This window comes from Hippopotamus amphibius, chromosome 3 (genome assembly GCF_030028045.1).
Source record: "Hippopotamus amphibius kiboko isolate mHipAmp2 chromosome 3, mHipAmp2.hap2, whole genome shotgun sequence".
Taxonomy (NCBI): Eukaryota; Metazoa; Chordata; class Mammalia; order Artiodactyla; family Hippopotamidae; genus Hippopotamus; species Hippopotamus amphibius.
In genome coordinates this window covers 47489582-47508566 of record NC_080188.1, presented here as the reverse complement: position 1 = coordinate 47508566, position 18985 = coordinate 47489582, and the positions used below count along the sequence as shown (strand labels likewise).

Below are 18985 nucleotides of genomic sequence, written 5' to 3'. Positions count from 1 at the left end.
CTGCTCAAATATCACCTTCGCCAAGGCTTTCCTCACCAAGCTATTGAAAATAGCACCATTTCTCTCTCAATCTCATTACCCTCCTTTATAGCTTTTATCACTATGTGTAAATAGAGTTGATCCTTGAACATTGCAAGAGTTAGGTGTGCCGCTCTCCCCCCAGGCAAACAAAAATCTAAGTATAACTTTCTAGTTGGCCCTCCAGTTCCAAGGTTACTCTGTACCAGCAGTGCCACATCTGTGGATTCAACCAACCACGGGTCAGTGTAGTACTGTAGTATTTACTAAAAAAAAATCTGCCGGAAAAGTGGACTCATGCAGTTCAAGCCTATGTTGTTCAACAGTCAACTGTATATCTTTATTTATCTGTTTATTCTTTATACCCACAATGCTGTACAAGAGCATGGACTATACCTGTCTAACTTACCACTGTATTCTTGGTATCTACAAGAGTACTGGGCACACAGTCATGTTCAATAAATACTTGTTGACCAGATATATAAAGTGAGTTATTGACATCTGCCATAGCTAGAATCCTTTGGAAATCAGTGTTCCCTCCAAGAACAAGACAACTTTCCAAAGACATTAGGTAGTTCTTAAACCTTAGGAGAAAGTAAATTTGGAATTAAAGAGAAGCTTACTAGTTTTGTTGAATCATCAGATAGGCACAGAAGGAATGATGACCTTCTCCCATTACAATGTCCAATATGTGTACTGGCAAACTGTGTACTAGATGACGAGAGGTCCCCATTGGGAACAGAATTACAGTTTTAAGCAGGGATTTATATAAATTTCAAAAACAAAAGTGCTTTAACACTAAGTCTAATGCTTTAGTAGCAGCAATAGCTATTAAGAGGAGGGGAAAATCCATGCCCCTCAAGGTTTCATTCTGAGAGACACTTCTTTCAAAATAAGAAATAACTTGTCTTATTTTCACTTGCGATAAAGACAAGCATGTTGTTTACATATTATGCAACATTTTCCCAGGACACTCAAATCTAATTAGAGCCAGAATAACATGGCCTTCTCATTTCCTAGCCTCAGGTGCAGCAGAGAGACTCCCTCAGTTAACTTTAGAATGGGAAAAGGGGAGAAAAAAAAGGAGAAATTGAAAAAAGTTTAACATCAATCTGAGCTTAAGGAGAGTTAGAGTCTTTGCAATGCCATCATTCCCAGAACACTTTTACCTTGGTATGTGTGGTTTTCAGGGCTCAACAATTCCCTAAAATGATAAACAAATTGTATAAATGTGTACATATCCGTAGCTTTTACCAGATTCTCATTCAGCTCTATAACCTCCAAATGGCTAAAAACCATGAGTCTTTCCTAATTCATCACAGACCTTGAACAGACCATATCAGTTTGCAGAGCATTCACTTCAGGCCTTAGAGATGTCAATATACATACTTCATGTCTGGGTAATCTTACATGCAAATAACACTGGAAACATTGGGCTAGTTTGGGGATTTATTTAAGAAGCGTGAGCTCACTTCAAGATCTGGGCCCTAAAGGAGATATTAAAAGTCATTATTTCCAAGGTAGTCTTAGAATTTCAAGACTTTTTGAACTATTTTATTAACCATAATACCACTTTTTTTTTGCCTTTTTTTATTTTTAATTTCTAGAACCACTGCGGGCACAAATTTGCTCTGTTGTTAGACACTAAAGACCTCCTTCAAATCATTACATGAGATGAAAGGGAAGATTCTCGGAATATTCTCAATTCAATCAAACTGAACTTAGTAAATACTTACTGTGTACCTACTATCTTCAAGATCCAAGAGGTAAACAAAGACAACATGGTATCTGACCTTAAAATTATTATAATCTAGTGGATGAGCTTCCCTGGTGGCACAGTGGTTAAGAATCCGCCTGCCAACACAGGGAACACGGGTTCAAGCCCTGGTCCAGGAAGATCCCATATGCCGTGGAGCAACTAAGCCTGTGCATCACAGCTACTGAGCCTGCACTCTAGAGCCCGCAAGCCACTGCTATTGAGCCTACACACCGCAGCTACTGAAGCCCACGCACCAAGAGCCCATGCTCCGCAACAAGAGAAGCCACTGCAAAAAGAAGCCCAAGCACTGCAATGAAGAGTAGCCCCTGCTCTCCACAACTACAGAAAGCCCATACGCAGCAACAAAGACCTAATACAGCCAATTTTAAAAAAATTATTATAATCTAATGGAAACAAAGCACATATATAAAGCAAATATCACAAACAACCAAGGTAGGAAGCACTCATATTTAGATAACTGGCATTTTAAGTAATGCTAACAAAAAAAGAAATCTATTATGTTGCAAATGATAAAACATCTTAGATATAGTTAGTAGAAATACGATGTGTATTGAATTACAAATTCAAAGGCATATGTAAATATCACTAAAACACCACACAGATACAAACTTTTTTCAAGATAAAATTAAGGAATGCTTATATTCTTGCAATCATGTGAGATGAGCAGAGATCAAAGTCACATTCTGACTAAATGGAACAGGCGTAAAATTGAGACTAAACCATGTATGTGCCACTTTAAACTGCGTAGGTAACAGGACTTCTCATCTTGTTAACGGTGTTTTATTAAGAAAAGCCCACATAGTAATGAAGTCAACCATAAGCAGAAGCAGAACAATATATGGTCTAGCTAGCTCTACCTTAACAGTGGTACTTGGGAAGAGTTTGGGAAGCTTCTATACAATGTACAAGGACAGTCCTGTTAAAAGGTAAACTAAGGCACACACACTGATATTTTTCAAAAGTTATTTGAGCAAACATTAATTCAAATCAGGCAGCGCCAAACCAAAGGTGAATAGAAACACTTCATTGACAGGAGCTAGGGGAAAGGTTTTTATAGAGAGACGTAGAAACAAAGCAAGGAAATTATTCGATTGGCTGTAACTTAAACAGTTATTATACTTGGGAAAGCCTGGTTGGTTGGTTGTGATCAGCTGTCCTTAAGTTTCATTTTCTCAGATTCAAGTGCATTGACTCTGGTTTTGGTTTGCTTATGCAGGCTACTAAGGCATTAGAGACACCTCAATCTAATGACCTCCTTCTTGTTTAATTACTTTAACAATTCATTTTTTAAATTTTGATTACAGTTATAAGAAATAACACTAAGCATATATGCTAATGAATTTAGGCCTTGCAGAGCAATTATAACTTCTGATGACTAATCAGTATAAAAAAATGAAACGCATGGGGATCCACGTTGTCTCATTCTTACTGATGCTCATCGTTATTGAGAAGGAATACGAACGGGAGTAAGATAAAAAAGTCAACATTATAAATTCTAAAATAAGTGTAAGAGTTACTCAGGAAAAGGAGAGATGACCTAGGGCTGTAGTGTGTTCAGGGAAGCTTTGACAAAGAAAACAGAATTTGAAGTAGTTGTCTACTAAAGTAATTGAACTCTTATTGAGAAGCGCATAGAAGTTCAGCTTGGCCAGGAAGCAAGAACCACAGAATTAGTACTGTAGACAGACACCATCCATATACACACAAACACCTCTGTAAATAGCTCAACATGCCTGTGGGACTAAGTAAAACAGTTATTTAGCTTGAAGGGAAAGAATGGATTGAGGTAGAAAATACCAGAAACATTAAAATCCCAAGTCATAGATCATCAGACACTTAAGTATCTCATATGTGTTTAGGAATATAAAAACAAAACCCAATTAAATTGGAATTACACATTTTGGGGGAAACAGAATTATGATTAATAACAATATATTCATCTAGCTAAATCACTCAAAATAAAAATTCACAAAGTAACAAATGAATTTTCACCAATTACACATGAGTAACCACAAAGCCTAACTAATAAATACCACAAACATCAGAGGAGAAAAGTAAGAAAGAATATATCCACAACAGCAGACACTACAACATGAGGTGAAATGTTAGAACACAATTTTCAACTGGGAGCACTGCCATCATTCTTACCAGGAGAAGTACATTTGAATCTTGGAGTAAGTAGTAAATACAATCTGAAATATCCAATCTTGTAATTTGAAAAAACAGTTACAATTATTATTTTTGTAATAAAAACTGCAAAAAAATAAGTTTATACAATCCTCTTGGCTGAAAGGAATTCTCAGAAGATAGAATAAAAAAGCTTTTAGAGTAAGCCTTAGTATAAATGCTATATATTAACATTTGCTTGTTACGAAAATAACAGACATTTTTTGTTTCAAGATAAGTATATATGTTTTATTTCAAAATCAAGTTTGATTTTTGTGCCACTATAGTACAGTACAAAAGAGGCGCTTAGTTCCCAAAAGCTAACTTTTGTTGCATCTGCTATTTCTTCTATTTCAGGACTTGCAGATCCTCTTGACCCTGTAAGGTGTAAACCAAGGGCATTTTCAAAATTACACCACTTAGATTCTGACCTGAGGTACCAACAAGTGGTGGGATCAGAAGGGGATAGTTATTAGGTTGTAGGCACTGACATGTAAAAGAAACGAACAAAATGTTTACTTATTTCTGGTACAAATTAAGTATATATTACAAAGGATGAAATCTAACCTCATTTTGAGAGAAGAAATCCAAAAATAATATCTGAAATTCAACGTTGAGTCAGGTCTCAAAGATAACTTCCTGAAATTTACTTTGAGTAAAATTTACCCTAACAAGCTTTGTGTGTCATTCTACTTCTTTTGACCTATATTTATAAAGATATGTCAGGTCACTGGCTGACCACTAGATAATGAAAGAAATTTCAGTGACCACACATAACATGGAATACCCACTTTGCAAAAATATTTGTAAGGTAATAAGTGGATGGTTCCAACCATCAACAAGCAAAATCAACAATCCCTGAGGAGTAGAATTCGATTTCCAGATTTCCTATGTTATAATACTCAGAATGTCTAGTTTTCAACAACAGGAAAATCATAAAGCATACAAAGAAACAGAAAAATACAGTCCATTCAAAAAGAAAGAATAAACTGACAGAAAACTATTCCTAAGGAAACCCAGACTTTCGTTGGACTTACCAAACAAAGATGTTAAATCAACCATCTTAAATATGCTCAAAGAGCTAAAGGAAATCATGTACAAAGAATAAAAGGAAACTGGAAAACATGAGGTGTGAAGAAAATGAGACTATCAATAAAGAGATAGAAACCATAAAAAGGAGCCAAATATAAATTCTGGAGCTGAAAAGTAAAGAACTGAAATGGAAAATTCACTAGAGGGATTTATTAGCAGTTTTGAGCCAGCAGAAGAAAGAATCAGCAAATTTGAAAATAGAGCAACTGAAATTACTGAGTCTGAGGAGCAGAAAAAAAAGCTGAGAAAAAACAGAGCCTAAGGGACCTATGGAATACCATCAAATAAAGTAATATACTCATTATGCAAGTCCCAGGAGAAAAGAAAGAGAAAAAGGGACAGAAAGAATATGCACAGAAATAATGACCAAAAACTTCCCAAATCTCATGGAACACATGAATCTACACATCCAAGAAGCTCAATGAACTTCAAGCAAGATAAACTCAGAGATAAACAATAATCAAATTGTCAAGATTCAGAGACAAAGAAAGAATCTTGAAAGCAATAAGAGAGAAGTGACTCATTATATACAAAGACTCTTAATAAGAATAATAGTCAACATCTCATCAGAAACCATGGAGACCAGAAGGCAGTGAGATGACATATTTTAAATGCTAAAAGAAAAAAAAATTCTGTCAACCAAGAATTCTACATCTGGCAAAACTATCCTTCAAGAAAAAAGGAAAAATAAAGTCATTTCCAGATAACAGAAGCTAAGGGATTTCATTACCATTAGACTTAACCTATGAGAAAAACTAAAGGGAGCACTTCAGACTAAAATGAAAGGACACCAGACAATAAATTGAAACTGTATGAAAAAAAAGAAAACAGTGGTAAAGGTAACTACATAGCGAAGAAGAAAGAGGAGGAAAAAAGGATAGAAGGAGGAGGAGGTGAAGCCGCCACTACCTGCTGTATTGCTGGAGAGGCAAGCCACGTGGAAGAGTCTTAAGGGAACATTTAATAGCCTGGGCTATACTGTTGAAGAAAGAGGTTACATGGGGAAGGTCTGTGACGCCATTTTGGACATCCAGTCCAGTAAAGCCTTCAGAAAACTCTAGCCTCAGTCACTAACTGATTGTAACAGAGAAAAATCACTATTTAACAAACTTCAGTGGGAGAGTTAGATATTAATTTGGAGATCAAGTAACAAATCCACACTTTATATCAGGCAATAATTCATTGTTTGAAACAATCAACTATGGACTATCTATATTTTATAAAAATAAATAGAAGTCAGTATTTTATAACAATGAAAAACTTCTAAACCATTAAAAGCAAAAAACTAAGATAAAAAGAAAACAACAAGCCTGGTATGAAATATATGTGAGAATGTAGGGTCAATGAAACTCTCATTCACTGCTGGTGGAAGCATAAACGGTACAACTTCTTAGACTGAATATATACACACTCTATGAACCGGCAATTCCACTCCTAGTGATACACTCAACAGAAATGCATATATATGTGCACCAAAAGATATACACAAGAACATTCATAACAGCAAATGGGAAACAATCAAAATGTCCATCAACTGGATATATATCTTACGGTAAGTCATTCAACAGAATACTATAAGAGCAGCTGAACAAACCACTCCTGAACACATGACATGGATGAATCTCACAAATATAATATTTAGAGAAAGGAATGAGACACTAAATAGGACAAACCATATAATGCCATTTATACAGTTCAAAAATGACAAAACTCACTACGATACGAGCTACCTTTGGGCAAGAAGGGAAGGGTGCTGTTATGCCACTGACACCTGGTTAAAATTCATTGACCCATACTGGTGCACTCTTCTACACATATACATTTTCCCCCTGTATATAGGTTGTATTATTTAGCTAGAGCTGTCATAACAAGATACCACAGACTGAGCAGCTCAAGCAATAGAAATTTATTTTCTCACAATTCTGGAGACTGGAAGTCCAAGATCAAGGAGTCAGCAGGGCTGGTTTCTTCTGAAACCTCTCTCTTTGGCTTGCTGATGGCCATCTCCTCCCTGTGTCTTCACATGGTCTTCTCTGTACATCTTTGTGTCCTGATCCCTTCTTATAAGGACACCAGTCATAATGGATTAGGACCATTATGGTCACCATCCTAATGACCTCGTTTTATCTTAATCACCTCTTTAAAGACCCTATCTGTAAATAAAGTCACATCCTGAGGTACTGGCAGTTAGAACTTCAACATATGAATTTTAGGGGACACAATTCAGCCCATAACGTGTTATACTTCAAAAAATCATGTAAGAAATATGCAAAAAATGAAGGCAACAAGATAAAAAAAGCAGGTATTTTAACTGAAAATGGATTAAATCTTCCTATTCAAAATCTGTAAAGAAATGACATACGTGTATAAAGTCAACACCCTGACTCCACTTGACAAGTGATCCTGAAAAGGTAGAAGACACAGATATTAAGCCAACAGAAACTAAAATATCATAAGTATAAAAACTGAAATAAGCACTGATCTCAGGCATCAAGCTTCACATATTAATTGAACAAAAGTAAATACAAATGACAACAGAATTGGGAAACTGGTACATCTATACACTGATGAAGGCATTACAAAATTAGTCCAATCTTTCTGACAAATAAACTGTCAAAATGTTACAAAAGATATAAAAATGTTCTTAACCTTTCTCTCTAAACTTTCAAAGAAGGAAAATATCCCAAGAAAGTAAAATCTCTGAAAAAATAAGAGTACTTGTTGTATTACTGAACCAACAGAAACTACAATGCCCAGCACTGAGAATAAACAGACTGCAAACATAAAGAACCATTTTTAAAACGTATAAACTACGTAGACACCGGGAAATGTTTATGTAAAGTAAGATAAATTAAATGATATTGTTTAGCGACAAAAGTCAGATTAGATACAGATGTATACGCATGTGTATGTGTTTGTGAATGGTCTCACGTCACTCCCTTGGGTAAAATCCTTCATTGTCTCCTCACCACACCAGGATTTACAAGGCCCTTCATCCTCTGGATCCTGCTACATTTCTAGCCTCATTTCTCAACACTCCCCCATCATCACTCTACCCTTCACCCTTAACCAAAGTTCTTGCAGTTTTTGCAGTTCCTAAAACTTAGCATACTTTTTCATGCCTCCTGCTCAGAATGCCTCCCTGCCTTCCACCTTCTCCTAGTAACTAATTTCAACCAAATCTCCCTTCCATACCTAATTCAAACAACCGTGAAGCCATGAGACAAAGTCGTGACCTTGCCTGCACCTCCAATAATTGTGTACAATCCTTTAATCATACCACTTCTTCTACATTAACTGCTGATTTACATGCTGCTTTCTTTCACTAAACTGTGAGCTCTTTGAGGGCAGAGATTATTGTTCATATTTGTGTCCTAGAATGATAATAAAAGCTTGATGAATGAAATAAATGACTGATAAACAGTAAACGAAAGGTTTCAAGAACATGGATTGTTTTTCTTGTAAAGCTACTTAGATAAGCAATCAATGTAAATCACTTTAAATAAACATGGATATTTTAAACAAAAATATTTTCTTCCCTTTCGGGATAACTTTTTTTCAAGTTAGGCAGCAGCTTCTTAATTACTATGGTTACATTTATCAAGCTATAAGCTGACTTCCCAGAAGTCACTGAGCAAAAATGTTGTCTTACTGCCAGAATTTCAGCTGCAGCTGTCTTTTAAATTATGTACTGACGTTTCCTCTCGGGACAGTTTATTCACATATTTAATCCACTCCATAAACTTTTGATAAAAAATATAAACCAGGAGGCCAGATATTAAGATCACTAAAGGAAGAACTCGTTCCTTTCTCTTTGTTACCTGAGACACAGACAAAACATGAACCCCCACGCCGCCCTCCACCAACTACGATGTGCTTGCAGGCAACTTCCCATACTACAATATTTTGGAAGAAAGGAATGACTCCCTGTAAAGAAGGAAAATCAGAAATGCTAAGCGGGGGCTTCTGAGACTTTCAAGAAATAAACTCTTTTCAAGTCTGCATCCTTTAATACCAGCAATAGCTGCTGAGAGGAGGGGAAGTCCACATTTCAAGAAATCCAAACGGGACTAGCGGTTTCACTATGAGAGAAACTTACTTCCCCTTTCAAAGTAAAAGGGAAGACAGATTTTCACCACGGCAGGGTCACATTGTGTACATAATTTAACAGACCACACGGGCCCCATAACCAAACAGACGGAAGAGGGAGGCGGGCGAGCACATGTGAAAACAGAACCCTGCTCTGTTTGGGAGGGTGTTATCAGCATTTCGTTCCTCGGGGACAGGAACTGGGGGTTTTTCTGAGGCAAATGAGGTTAAAACTCCCTTCAAAGGGAAATTGGGAATTATCTGTTTCAACAGGGTTGAAAATCCTTGGCTCCCTTCCCAAGACTGTGAGAACTGCCGGCAAGGTCCTCTCCATGGGTTTCTGTTTCTTCTAAATGCCCCATCTAGCCATAAACGCCACTTCGGTGGGGTTTTCAGTCAGAAACGTGTTTTCTCTCCGACTTTTCTGGACAATTTCCAATAGGAAGCCTGGGAAACAAGGGAGGAACAGGCCTCATCTAAGGGCGGCGGGCCCAGCCTTCATGCCCCCGGGGCCAAGCCTGTTCCACGCTGCTTAACGAGGCGCGGCCCTACCTCTTGGTGGGGCCTCCCGCCGGCTGGCAACCAGAGAAAGTTCACCACCTCTGGACAGAAAAACAAGACTGGGCCTCGAGTGACTCCTAACTGACCCCAACACCTCCTCCTGTTGTCCGGAAGACTTCTGTCCCAGTCCCCGCTACCCAAGACCGAACGACCCTCCTAGGCCTCACCTGGCGGCCTCAGCTCCTGTGACCAGGCCCTACCGCGGCCAACACTCCCTCTGGCCTCAGCCCAAGCCCCGCGTGGAAGCCGCAGGCCAGACCCCGCTCCCGAGGTCCTCTGGGGAAGCACGGCCCCCTCGGGTTTGGGGGGTGGAGGGGGCGGGGCGGGACACGGAGCGGGCAGAGGGGAGAGATCCCGAGGCGCACAGACACTACCTTCCCGGTGGGAGCAGCGCGGGTAGCAGAAACAGGGCCACGAGCGCAGCCAGACGCTCTAGCGGCGACAGGAGCTTCCCCACTGAAGATTCTGGAAGCTGACTGGCTGGGCATGCGCAGTACGCTCACACCCGCAGAGCCCGGAAGCACCTCGCAAGCGCAGTGCGGGGCCGGGCCGGGGGCCTTAGTGCTCTCGCTGGTTCCCTCACTGCTGCGCGCGGGTGAGCTGAGCGCCTGGTGAGTGCCAGGCACTGTGCTCGGCAGCACCGTGTGCAGGCATGGACCCCCCACAAGCCTTCCTTGTTCTAGTGGTGGGAGGAGATGTTAACCATAAGATAGCAGATAACATAATATCGCCTTGCATGGCATTTGAACGAGGCGAGGTGCGTAGTGCCTTGAAATCACATGGTGGGGGACCTGACCAAGGATGAGGATCAGGGAAGTCTCCCCAGGGGAAGTGCCAACCTGGAAATGTAAGGTGCGTAAATTACTAAGCAGTAGGGTAGGGAGGCACATTAGGCACGGCATTCCTGGCAGAGAACAGCATGAGAAAAAGAGTGCCCCCCTGAGGAACCGAGGGAGCAAAAGGTGAGTTGATGGAGCAAAGAGATATGCAAGAAGAGACCTGAAAGGTAGGCAAGGGCAGACCGTTCGGGACTTTGGACTTTATCCTAAAGTTTCCATCTAACTTTGTTTGCTAGAAAAACTGGGCACTAGCTGTATGATGTTTTGCCGTTGAAATTCCTTGTTGCCATTAATTTCACCAACCTGTGAGGTCAGTAATAGTTTTCTCAGCTGAGGGAAGTTAAGTGTTTGGCACACAGGCATCAAGTAGCAAGGCCGGGACCTGAACCCAGCTTCACCCTACCCATAGTCACAGTCAATTGTATTTAGGTGTAATAATCCATGTAGAAACCAGTCCAAAAATGTACATCATGTAACAGAAAATGCTAGTATCTGTTCCCCTCCTACTCTACAGTGGGCATTCTCAATGTGGGGGAGGACTGCCTTCAAGGGGACAAAAAAATTGGTTCCTGGGGGGCTAAAAAATCTTATATATTACAATGACTTGTCCACCAAAGTTCAACCTTACCCAACAAAATTTTATTTCTTAATATTTAATTTTTCTCTTTAGGAAAAAGTTTAATTTAGATTTCTGTTAATTTAAATTTGACTTACTTTATCTCAAGAGAAGCATTTATGAAAAAAAAGTTCAGAAACACTGTTCTACAGTAATGGAACCTTCAAATTTTAGTGCATCAACCAGAACAAAGATCACATTTCTTAACTTTCCCTGCAGCTAGTTGTGGCCATGTGAATAAATTCTAACGCAGGATAAGTGATGGAAAGTGATAGGTGCAAAAATGAGAAGCATGCCCTTTTTCTGCCTTCCCACCAGCCTATACTTGGAAAGTGGACATGGTGGCAAACCCCAGTTGGCCACGTGCATGAGGGCAGCAATGTAGAGATGGTGATAGAGCAACAAGATAGAAGAAGCCTGGGAGACCTCATGGAGGCTTCAGGACCATTGTACAAGCCCTAGTCCACCTGCCTCTGTCAGGGAGAAATATACCTCAATCTAGTTAGCCACTATTAATTTGGATTTTTATTGCATGCAACTGATCCCTTACTCTTATTTTATTGTGGTAAAAAACATGTAGCATCAAATTTACTATCTTAACCATTGCAAAATATACAGTTTAGTAGTGTTAAGTATATTCACATTGCTGTACATCAGATCTCTAGAACTTTTTCATCTTGCAACACAAACTCTAAACCCACTAAAGATTAATTTCATCTCATCCTTTCCCACAGCCCTTGGCAACCACCTTTCTACTTTCTGTTTCTAAGATTTGACTTTACACACTTCCTATGACTTTTTGTTTTTTTGTGACTGGTTTATTTTGCTGAGCATAATATTCTCAAGGTTCATCCACGTTGTAGCATGTGACAAGATTTCCTTCTTTTTTAAGGCTGCATAATATTACACTGCATGTATATATGATGTTTTCTTTATCCATTCATCCGTCAATGGACATTTGGGTTGCTTCATTTCTTAGCTACTGTGAATAATGCTGTGATGAACATGGGTGTGTAAGTATCTCTTTAAGATCCTGCTTTGAATTCCTTTGAACATGCTCCCAGAAGTGGGATTGTTGAATCATATGTTATTTCTATTTTTAATTTTTGAGAACCCTCTAATTTTTTAAGGAACCTCTATATTTTCCATAATGGCTGCATCATTTTAGATTCCCACAACGGTGCACAAGGGCTCCAACTTTTCCACATCCTTGCCAACACTTATTTTCTATTTTTCAATAGTGGCATCCTGATGTGTGTGAGGTGATAACTCACTGTGGTTTTGATTTGCGTTTCCCTAATGATTGGTGATGTTGAACTTTTTTCATGTGCTTATCAGCCATTTGTATATCTTCTTTAGAGAAATGTCTATTCAAGTCTGCCCATTTTTTAATCAGGTTATTTTGATTTTGTTGTTGTAGGAGTTCCATATATATATATAAACTCCTTATCAGGTATATGATTTGCAATTATTTGCTCCCATTCCATAGGTTGCTCTTTCACTCTGTTGATTGTTTTCTTTGATACACAGAAGTTTTTAAGTTTGTTGTAGTACCAATTGTCGATTTTCAACTGATCCATTATTCTAATTATTATTTTCACCATTATTCTAACTAATTAACTATTTTAAAAAATAATAATCTGTAGCAGCAATGACATAAAAAACAAAATGAGCTTACCACAGTAGAAAATAACCTAGTCCCTGAGTTAATTAAGATGTATTTTAATGTATTTTGATTGTTTAAGATTGTTGGGTAAGCAATATAAGAAAAAATAAAGGTGGCCATATATTATACATAAACATAGTCTATGTATAGTAAGAAAATTTGAAGAGTGTTTTACTTATCTGGATTTTAATATTTCCCATCTGGAAACCACATCTCCAACCCTTCTTGTATGATGTTATTATATTCATTATATAACGTATTCTTCATCCAGGTAAACAGCTATGAGTGTGCTAAAGGCTGCCAGTGATGATGGTTTCACATCTCTTATTATAAACTACCCATTTATGTGAAATGAAAAGAAATAAAGCATGCAGAAATTCCCTTGGATCAGAGAGTGGGATTTCCCTCAGCACAATTAAGATTGTGGTCAGTTTAGCTGGATCAGCTAAGACCACCAGCCAATCAGATTTTACGAGGGAAATGGATGTCCTAAATAAATATGATTTCCAAGGGCATGTTCTCTAAAGAATTTCTCAGGCTCAAAATCTAATACAGGAGTGACTCCATTTTACCACTATGAAGAAAGGTGGTGTTCCTCTCCTTTTGGGTATCATCTTCCTGAGTCTGATTGGAATGCAAGGTAAGGGATTCTGAGTTATATTGGGTTAGTAAAGTCAGACATGTGAATTGCTGTAAAAGCCTCTTGATTTGCCCAGTAAAGGTAATTGCTTTGCATGCATCAGAAAGTGATGTGAGTCACTTGTGGTCGATTATCCAAAGTTCATCTCTTGGACCTGCCAAGTCAAATACAAGTCTTCTCAGTCTACGTGTGTGAATTCCTGTCATGTAGTAAATGTTCAATAAATGTTTGTTGAACTGGGTGGTGATGAGAGGGAAGATTTTGTCTCCTAAATTATTTTTGTCACCCTAACAGTGTTTCTTGGTAAGTATGTTAGTGGTTAACCAATTAAGTATCCAGTAATCAGAGGTTGTCCCTAATCTGTTTACTAACTACCTTTGTTATTTTGGGCAAATTAATGAACTTTTCTATGCTTCAGTTTCCTCAGCTGTAAAATGGAGATTTTACAGTTATGCTTTTTCTACCTGCTACACAATGTATGGCATATAGGAAGCACTGAGTAAATATGCGTTGAATAAATGAAAACAATTAAGGAAAGAAGATAATATATTTTAAAGGGTTTTCAAAAGTTTAAAGCACTGCTGAAAACCAAGGCAGTGGGGAAGACCAGGATGGTGGTGGTAATTAGTTATTATAAGTGGAGCTTTTTCTCAAAACCAATACCAATTCCATTTCACTTAAGGTCAGATGAATTAGGTATCTGTGTGTCTGACCTGTGATAGGCATTTATTGACTATTATAAAAATCTCTTTTCCTAAGGTTGTAAAATATGGTAGTTAAGAGTAATGCCTTTGGACCCAAAGAGACCTGAGCTGAGACCCTGCACTTGTCCCCTAAAAGCTGAAAGCTTTGTTTTTTTTACTTCTCTGAACCTTAGCTTCTCTATAAAATGGAGATAACACCTACTTCAAAATCACATGGTAATGAACAGCCACTCAGTAAATGATAGTAATAATCATGACTAAGTCAAAGGTATTATTTTGGTGGATCACCTAAATTGAGACATTGCTCTAAATCGATGTTTTCTGCCTCCCCCTTTCCCTTAGGATCTCCAACAATGAGGAATGGACGCTGTTCCTGCATCAACACCACCCGAGGGACGATCCGTTCAAAATCCTTAAAGGACCTTAAACAATTTGCCCCAAGCCCTTCTTGTGAGAAAACTGAAATCATGTAAGTAAAAACTCATCCAACACACATGCTCCAGCATTAAATTTAGTGGGAGTATTACCCTCAGAATACTTGCCCATTCAGACACTTACAATGCAGATGGTTGCCCCTCTGTAAATCCGGTCTACTTCTTTCTCTTCTTCTAAAACAACAAGCAATTTCTGGTAGAGATTAGGAATCAAGGATGATATATTACCAAAGTATTACATGTTCATTGTAGAAATGTTTAATGTAAGTAGCCCAAAAGAGGAAATTAAAAATCATCTATAATCCTGCCATCCAGTTAGGTAGTGTTAATCTCTTGTCATAGTCTTCCAAATCTTCCTCATTTGCTTTGTGTGTACATATATAGATACAAAATATATGTACATATATTTAGATACACAATATATGTACACAAAAGTAAAATCATACACTGAATACTATTTTGTAATCTGCTTTTTCATTAATACTATATCATGAGCATTTCCTCATGTTAGTAAATCTTCTGTAATAACATCATTTTTTCCTAATAATGTCATTATTAATGGCCAAATTTTATTCTATCATATGGATGTACCATAATCTATGTGACCAATGCCTAAATTTAGGTTATTTCCAATTTTTTTTGCTATAGAAAAACTGTTATTGTAGCAACATTGTATCTTTAATTCTTTCCTATCAGTAATACCTTTCTAGAGATTAGAATTGCTAGGTTAAAGGATATGCATATTTTAAGTTTTTTGAAACCTAAATCAAGGATGATGTATAGAATGACTACTCTTATTCTTAGATTAGACAGAAGTTAAAGAAAAAAGTCTTTAAATTATTCCTGGAGAGTCTGATGTAATTTTAAAAATTCAACCAGTCTGTTAATCTTGTCTTAGGAAAACATTTTATTATGTTTTAAGTTGTTTCACTGGAAAATTTAGCAAAATTCATGTTCATTTTTCATAGTTTTTTGGGGAAAAATGTAGATATATTGACAACTTTTCTATTTTATGTTTTCACTTAAACATAAATAGCTTTTTCCAGCATAACAGAACCAATGTTATCTTTAGACATAAGTTTCTCCCATTGCATATATCCATCGGATTTTTTTAACTTAGGGTTATGTGCTATCCTAGAAATGTATCTAAGTCCCCTCAGTCACTTAAAAAATAAAAAGTCAGGAAAAAGACTGGAAGTCTCAGATGCTTATAGTGATGACACAAATACATTTTAATTGGGGAATTGAATTCTGTGGGTAAGATGAAGCATTTAAATGATTAAAAGTCAAAAAAAAAATCTTGTTGCTATTTCTTTGCTAGTGCTACAATGAAGAATGGGTATCAAACCTGTCTAAACCCAGATTCACCAGATGTGAAACAATTGATTAAACAGTGGGAGAAACAGGTTGGTAAAAAAAGTAACAAAATTTTCTTTCTGTTAGAAATTAACTTTGAAGGACAAAGAATTATGTAGTTCTTTTAAGGATACATTTTTCATTCATGTTATTGTGCCTATTTTTCTCCTAGGATGATGTCATCACCTTGAGGTGTAATTGTAGTCCTGCTTACAGTATCACTTATCTCTCTCTCCCACTAGAATGGGTGTTCCATGAGGGTAGGGAGCTTGTCTTTCTTATTCAATACAGTAAACATGTATTGAATGGTAGACAGTGAGGATAGAAAGGAAATAAGATAGGGAATTCCATGGTAGTCCAGTGGTTAGGACTCAGCACTTTCACTGCCAGGGCCTGAGTTCAATCCCTGGTTGGGGAACTACTGCATGGTACAGCAAAAAAAAAAAGAAAAGTTAATAAGATAAAGTCCCTCCCTGCTGTAGCAAGTTCACTAACAATTAATTATAGTACAATGTGAAAAATATAAAATAAAGATATGTACAAGAATCTTGAAGATAATAGAAGGAGTAATTAACTTTGCCGGAGGTGAGAGGACAGGGAGAAAGTGTTAAAGAAGACTTTTTATATAAGGTGACATTTGATTTGGGTTTTGAAAGATAAGTAGTTTACCAGGAGGGTAAGGACAGCATGAAAAAAAGACTAGCATCATGAGAGAGCTTGCTGTGCTCCAGGAACCTCAAGTAATGTGGCTGGAGTTTGTGTGGAGGGAGTGAAGGGACTGAGGTAGAAAAGTAGACCGGGACAAAGGGGGAAGAATCCTGTATGATACGCTAAGGAGTTAAGTTTGAAGAGGGCCACAGAATATGTAGTTGGGAGCTTGGTTCCAGACTCAGACAGACGAGCAGTTCTGCCGCACACTTGCTGTGCCACTTTGGGCAAGTCACCCCCTCCAAGCCTCAGTCTCCCCATCTGTAAAAATTAGATGATAATACTACCAACATCAGAAAACTAGAGTTGGGAGAGGTGGGTCATAAGCAAGATTGGAGTGGGGGTAGTTAAAACGGACAAAATAAAACCAGTTAGAAGGCTATTACCTCGTCATCAAAGAGAGTGAAATAGAGAGAATCAAAGGAGCCCCTCTGAGACTGAAGCAACTTTGAACTGGTTCTGAGGATAAAGAAAGACCACAGTTTGGAGAGTCCAAATATAATATATGGAAGGAAAAATGGTAAGATACAGAAACATCACCCTTTTTTTTGTCTCCTCACAGGTCAGCCAAAAGAAAAAGCAAAAGAAAGGGAAAAAATATCAAAAAACCAAGAAAATTCCAAAAGTTAAAAAATCTCTTCGTCCTCCTCAAAGGAAGACTACATGAGCGACCACTTTAACAACAAGTTCTTTTTGTGTTAAAAAAGGTCCCTTTTAGCTATACTGAACTAATTCCAAAAAGTAGTGGCATTTAATACATAAGCTTGTTGATTTGAGTAGAAAATTTAAAGCACTATTTTGAAATTGTAATTAAAGCTAGAAAGTTGCTTTTAAAATCCAAATGTGAAGAATTGTCAGAGGCTGTACTTCTCTCTTTGTTCTCCCACCTCCGAAGAACTGAATCTCATCATGCTTAAGCCAGCCATCTCAGTAACGCCCACATCTGGACAAATGTGCTCACAACCACATCCCACACACAGCAGCTGCCTGGGAGAACAGCTGAAGGCTTCCCAGGCCTCCAGAGAATATCCCGAGAAACACGTCAGCAGGCCAGCCTGGCAGCATGCGGGTAAGCTAAGCAGTCTGGAATTGAGCTGGACCTCACCAGGCTGCCATAGCCATCAGCATCTGTGTTTGAATCCGCCTGTGGGCCTTGCGTACAAGGCATCTGAGATACTCGTGCTGGTGGTTTCTGGGGACCACCACCGGAGAACACCAGCACTTGCCTTTTAGAACCTTCTGCCTGGTTTTGGGGCCAGGTGACTCCATCTTGCCTGCCCAAGCTGACTGCTTTATTCCTTACTGTTCCCTTTGCTTCAGTCAAGCCAGATCCTCACCATCCTGCCACCATTCAATGCCTGCCCCCTCTGCTACACAGGTCAGGTTCTCACTCACCTGGGTCTACTGCTTTCTCATCCTTTCCCCAACATCCCACAGAAATACCTTCTTCTCGTCACTCATCCTCACTTGATTCAGTCTTCAAAGCTCATTTTAATCCTGCCTTTTAAATAAAATCTTCTGGATACTTGGATTATTTTTAAACTCCTATTTCACTCGTGTTCAGCTGAGCACTTGTTTTCTAATCATTTTTTGTTTGTTAATTTTAACTCTCCAACAAGATTGTCAGCTCCTTGAGGGCAGGGGACACAGCTTATCTCCCTGAATCTGCCATCGTTCCTAATATACTGCAGAACTAGGCTTTGAAGAATTTCATAATTGCAGTTGTTACTGATAGGAGGGCAACCAGAGCATCTCCTCAGAGCAGAAGCTGGCTGTCTACTCCATAGATACTACTGTGGAGTACTGGCTACTCCATGCAGTCTAACCCCTGGTAACATCTTTCACTCATTATCCTCAGACCATTACACTCTGGGGACTGGGGGTGATGCAACATCCTTGTTTTCTTATGACAGGATGTTAACTTGGCCTCTCCAACAGATAAGAAGGAAATGTTTAAGTCACTTGTGGATATTCTAAACTGTTTTCATTAAATATACAGGATACTTGGAATCACAGAAGCTTACAATGGGAAGGGGCTTTAGAGATCACCCAGTGTCCAGCCTTTCCCCACCCAATACAAAAATTCCTTCAATATCATTTGTGACAAGCCTCACTTCTCTCTGATCTTATGAGAAAGCTACCGAGATAGATCCTTTCAAAAACTCATTGTAGGTAGATGTGAATTTCATTGTCAGGAGGTAGATATGGATTTCATTGTCAGTTTATCTTCTTTCAAAGTTTGTAAAGTATTGTGGTTATTGATTACCGCACCAGCTCTCATGAAGAAAGGTGGTATGAAGTTACCAAGAGCTAGAG

The 18985-nt window shown here is 38.4% G+C and overlaps 1 protein-coding gene across 1 annotated transcript; it reads left to right on the top strand.

Annotated features, from left to right (window-relative positions):
• Positions 1-13371: 13371 nt before the first annotated feature.
• On the top strand, positions 13372-18183 carry CXCL9 (C-X-C motif chemokine ligand 9). Its single transcript, XM_057728832.1, has 4 exons — positions 13372-13467; positions 14514-14640; positions 15927-16011; positions 17232-18183. The coding sequence occupies exons 1-4, from the start codon at positions 13404-13406 to the stop codon at positions 17334-17336; spliced, it is 381 nt and encodes a 126-aa protein (XP_057584815.1). The 5' UTR covers positions 13372-13403; the 3' UTR covers positions 17337-18183.
• Positions 18184-18985: the final 802 nt, after the last annotated feature.

Bases quoted from the DNA above. Each gene is read 5' to 3' on its own strand.
- CXCL9 (XM_057728832.1), top strand. From the start codon at position 13,404: ATGAAGAAAGGTGGTGTTCCTCTCCTTTTGGGTATCATCTTCCTGAGT. The intron at 13,468-14,513 runs GTAAGGGATTCT...CCTTTCCCTTAG, and splicing joins GAGTCTGATTGGAATGCAAG to GATCTCCAACAATGAGGAAT. The intron at 16,012-17,231 runs GTTGGTAAAAAA...GTCTCCTCACAG, and splicing joins TTAAACAGTGGGAGAAACAG to GTCAGCCAAAAGAAAAAGCA.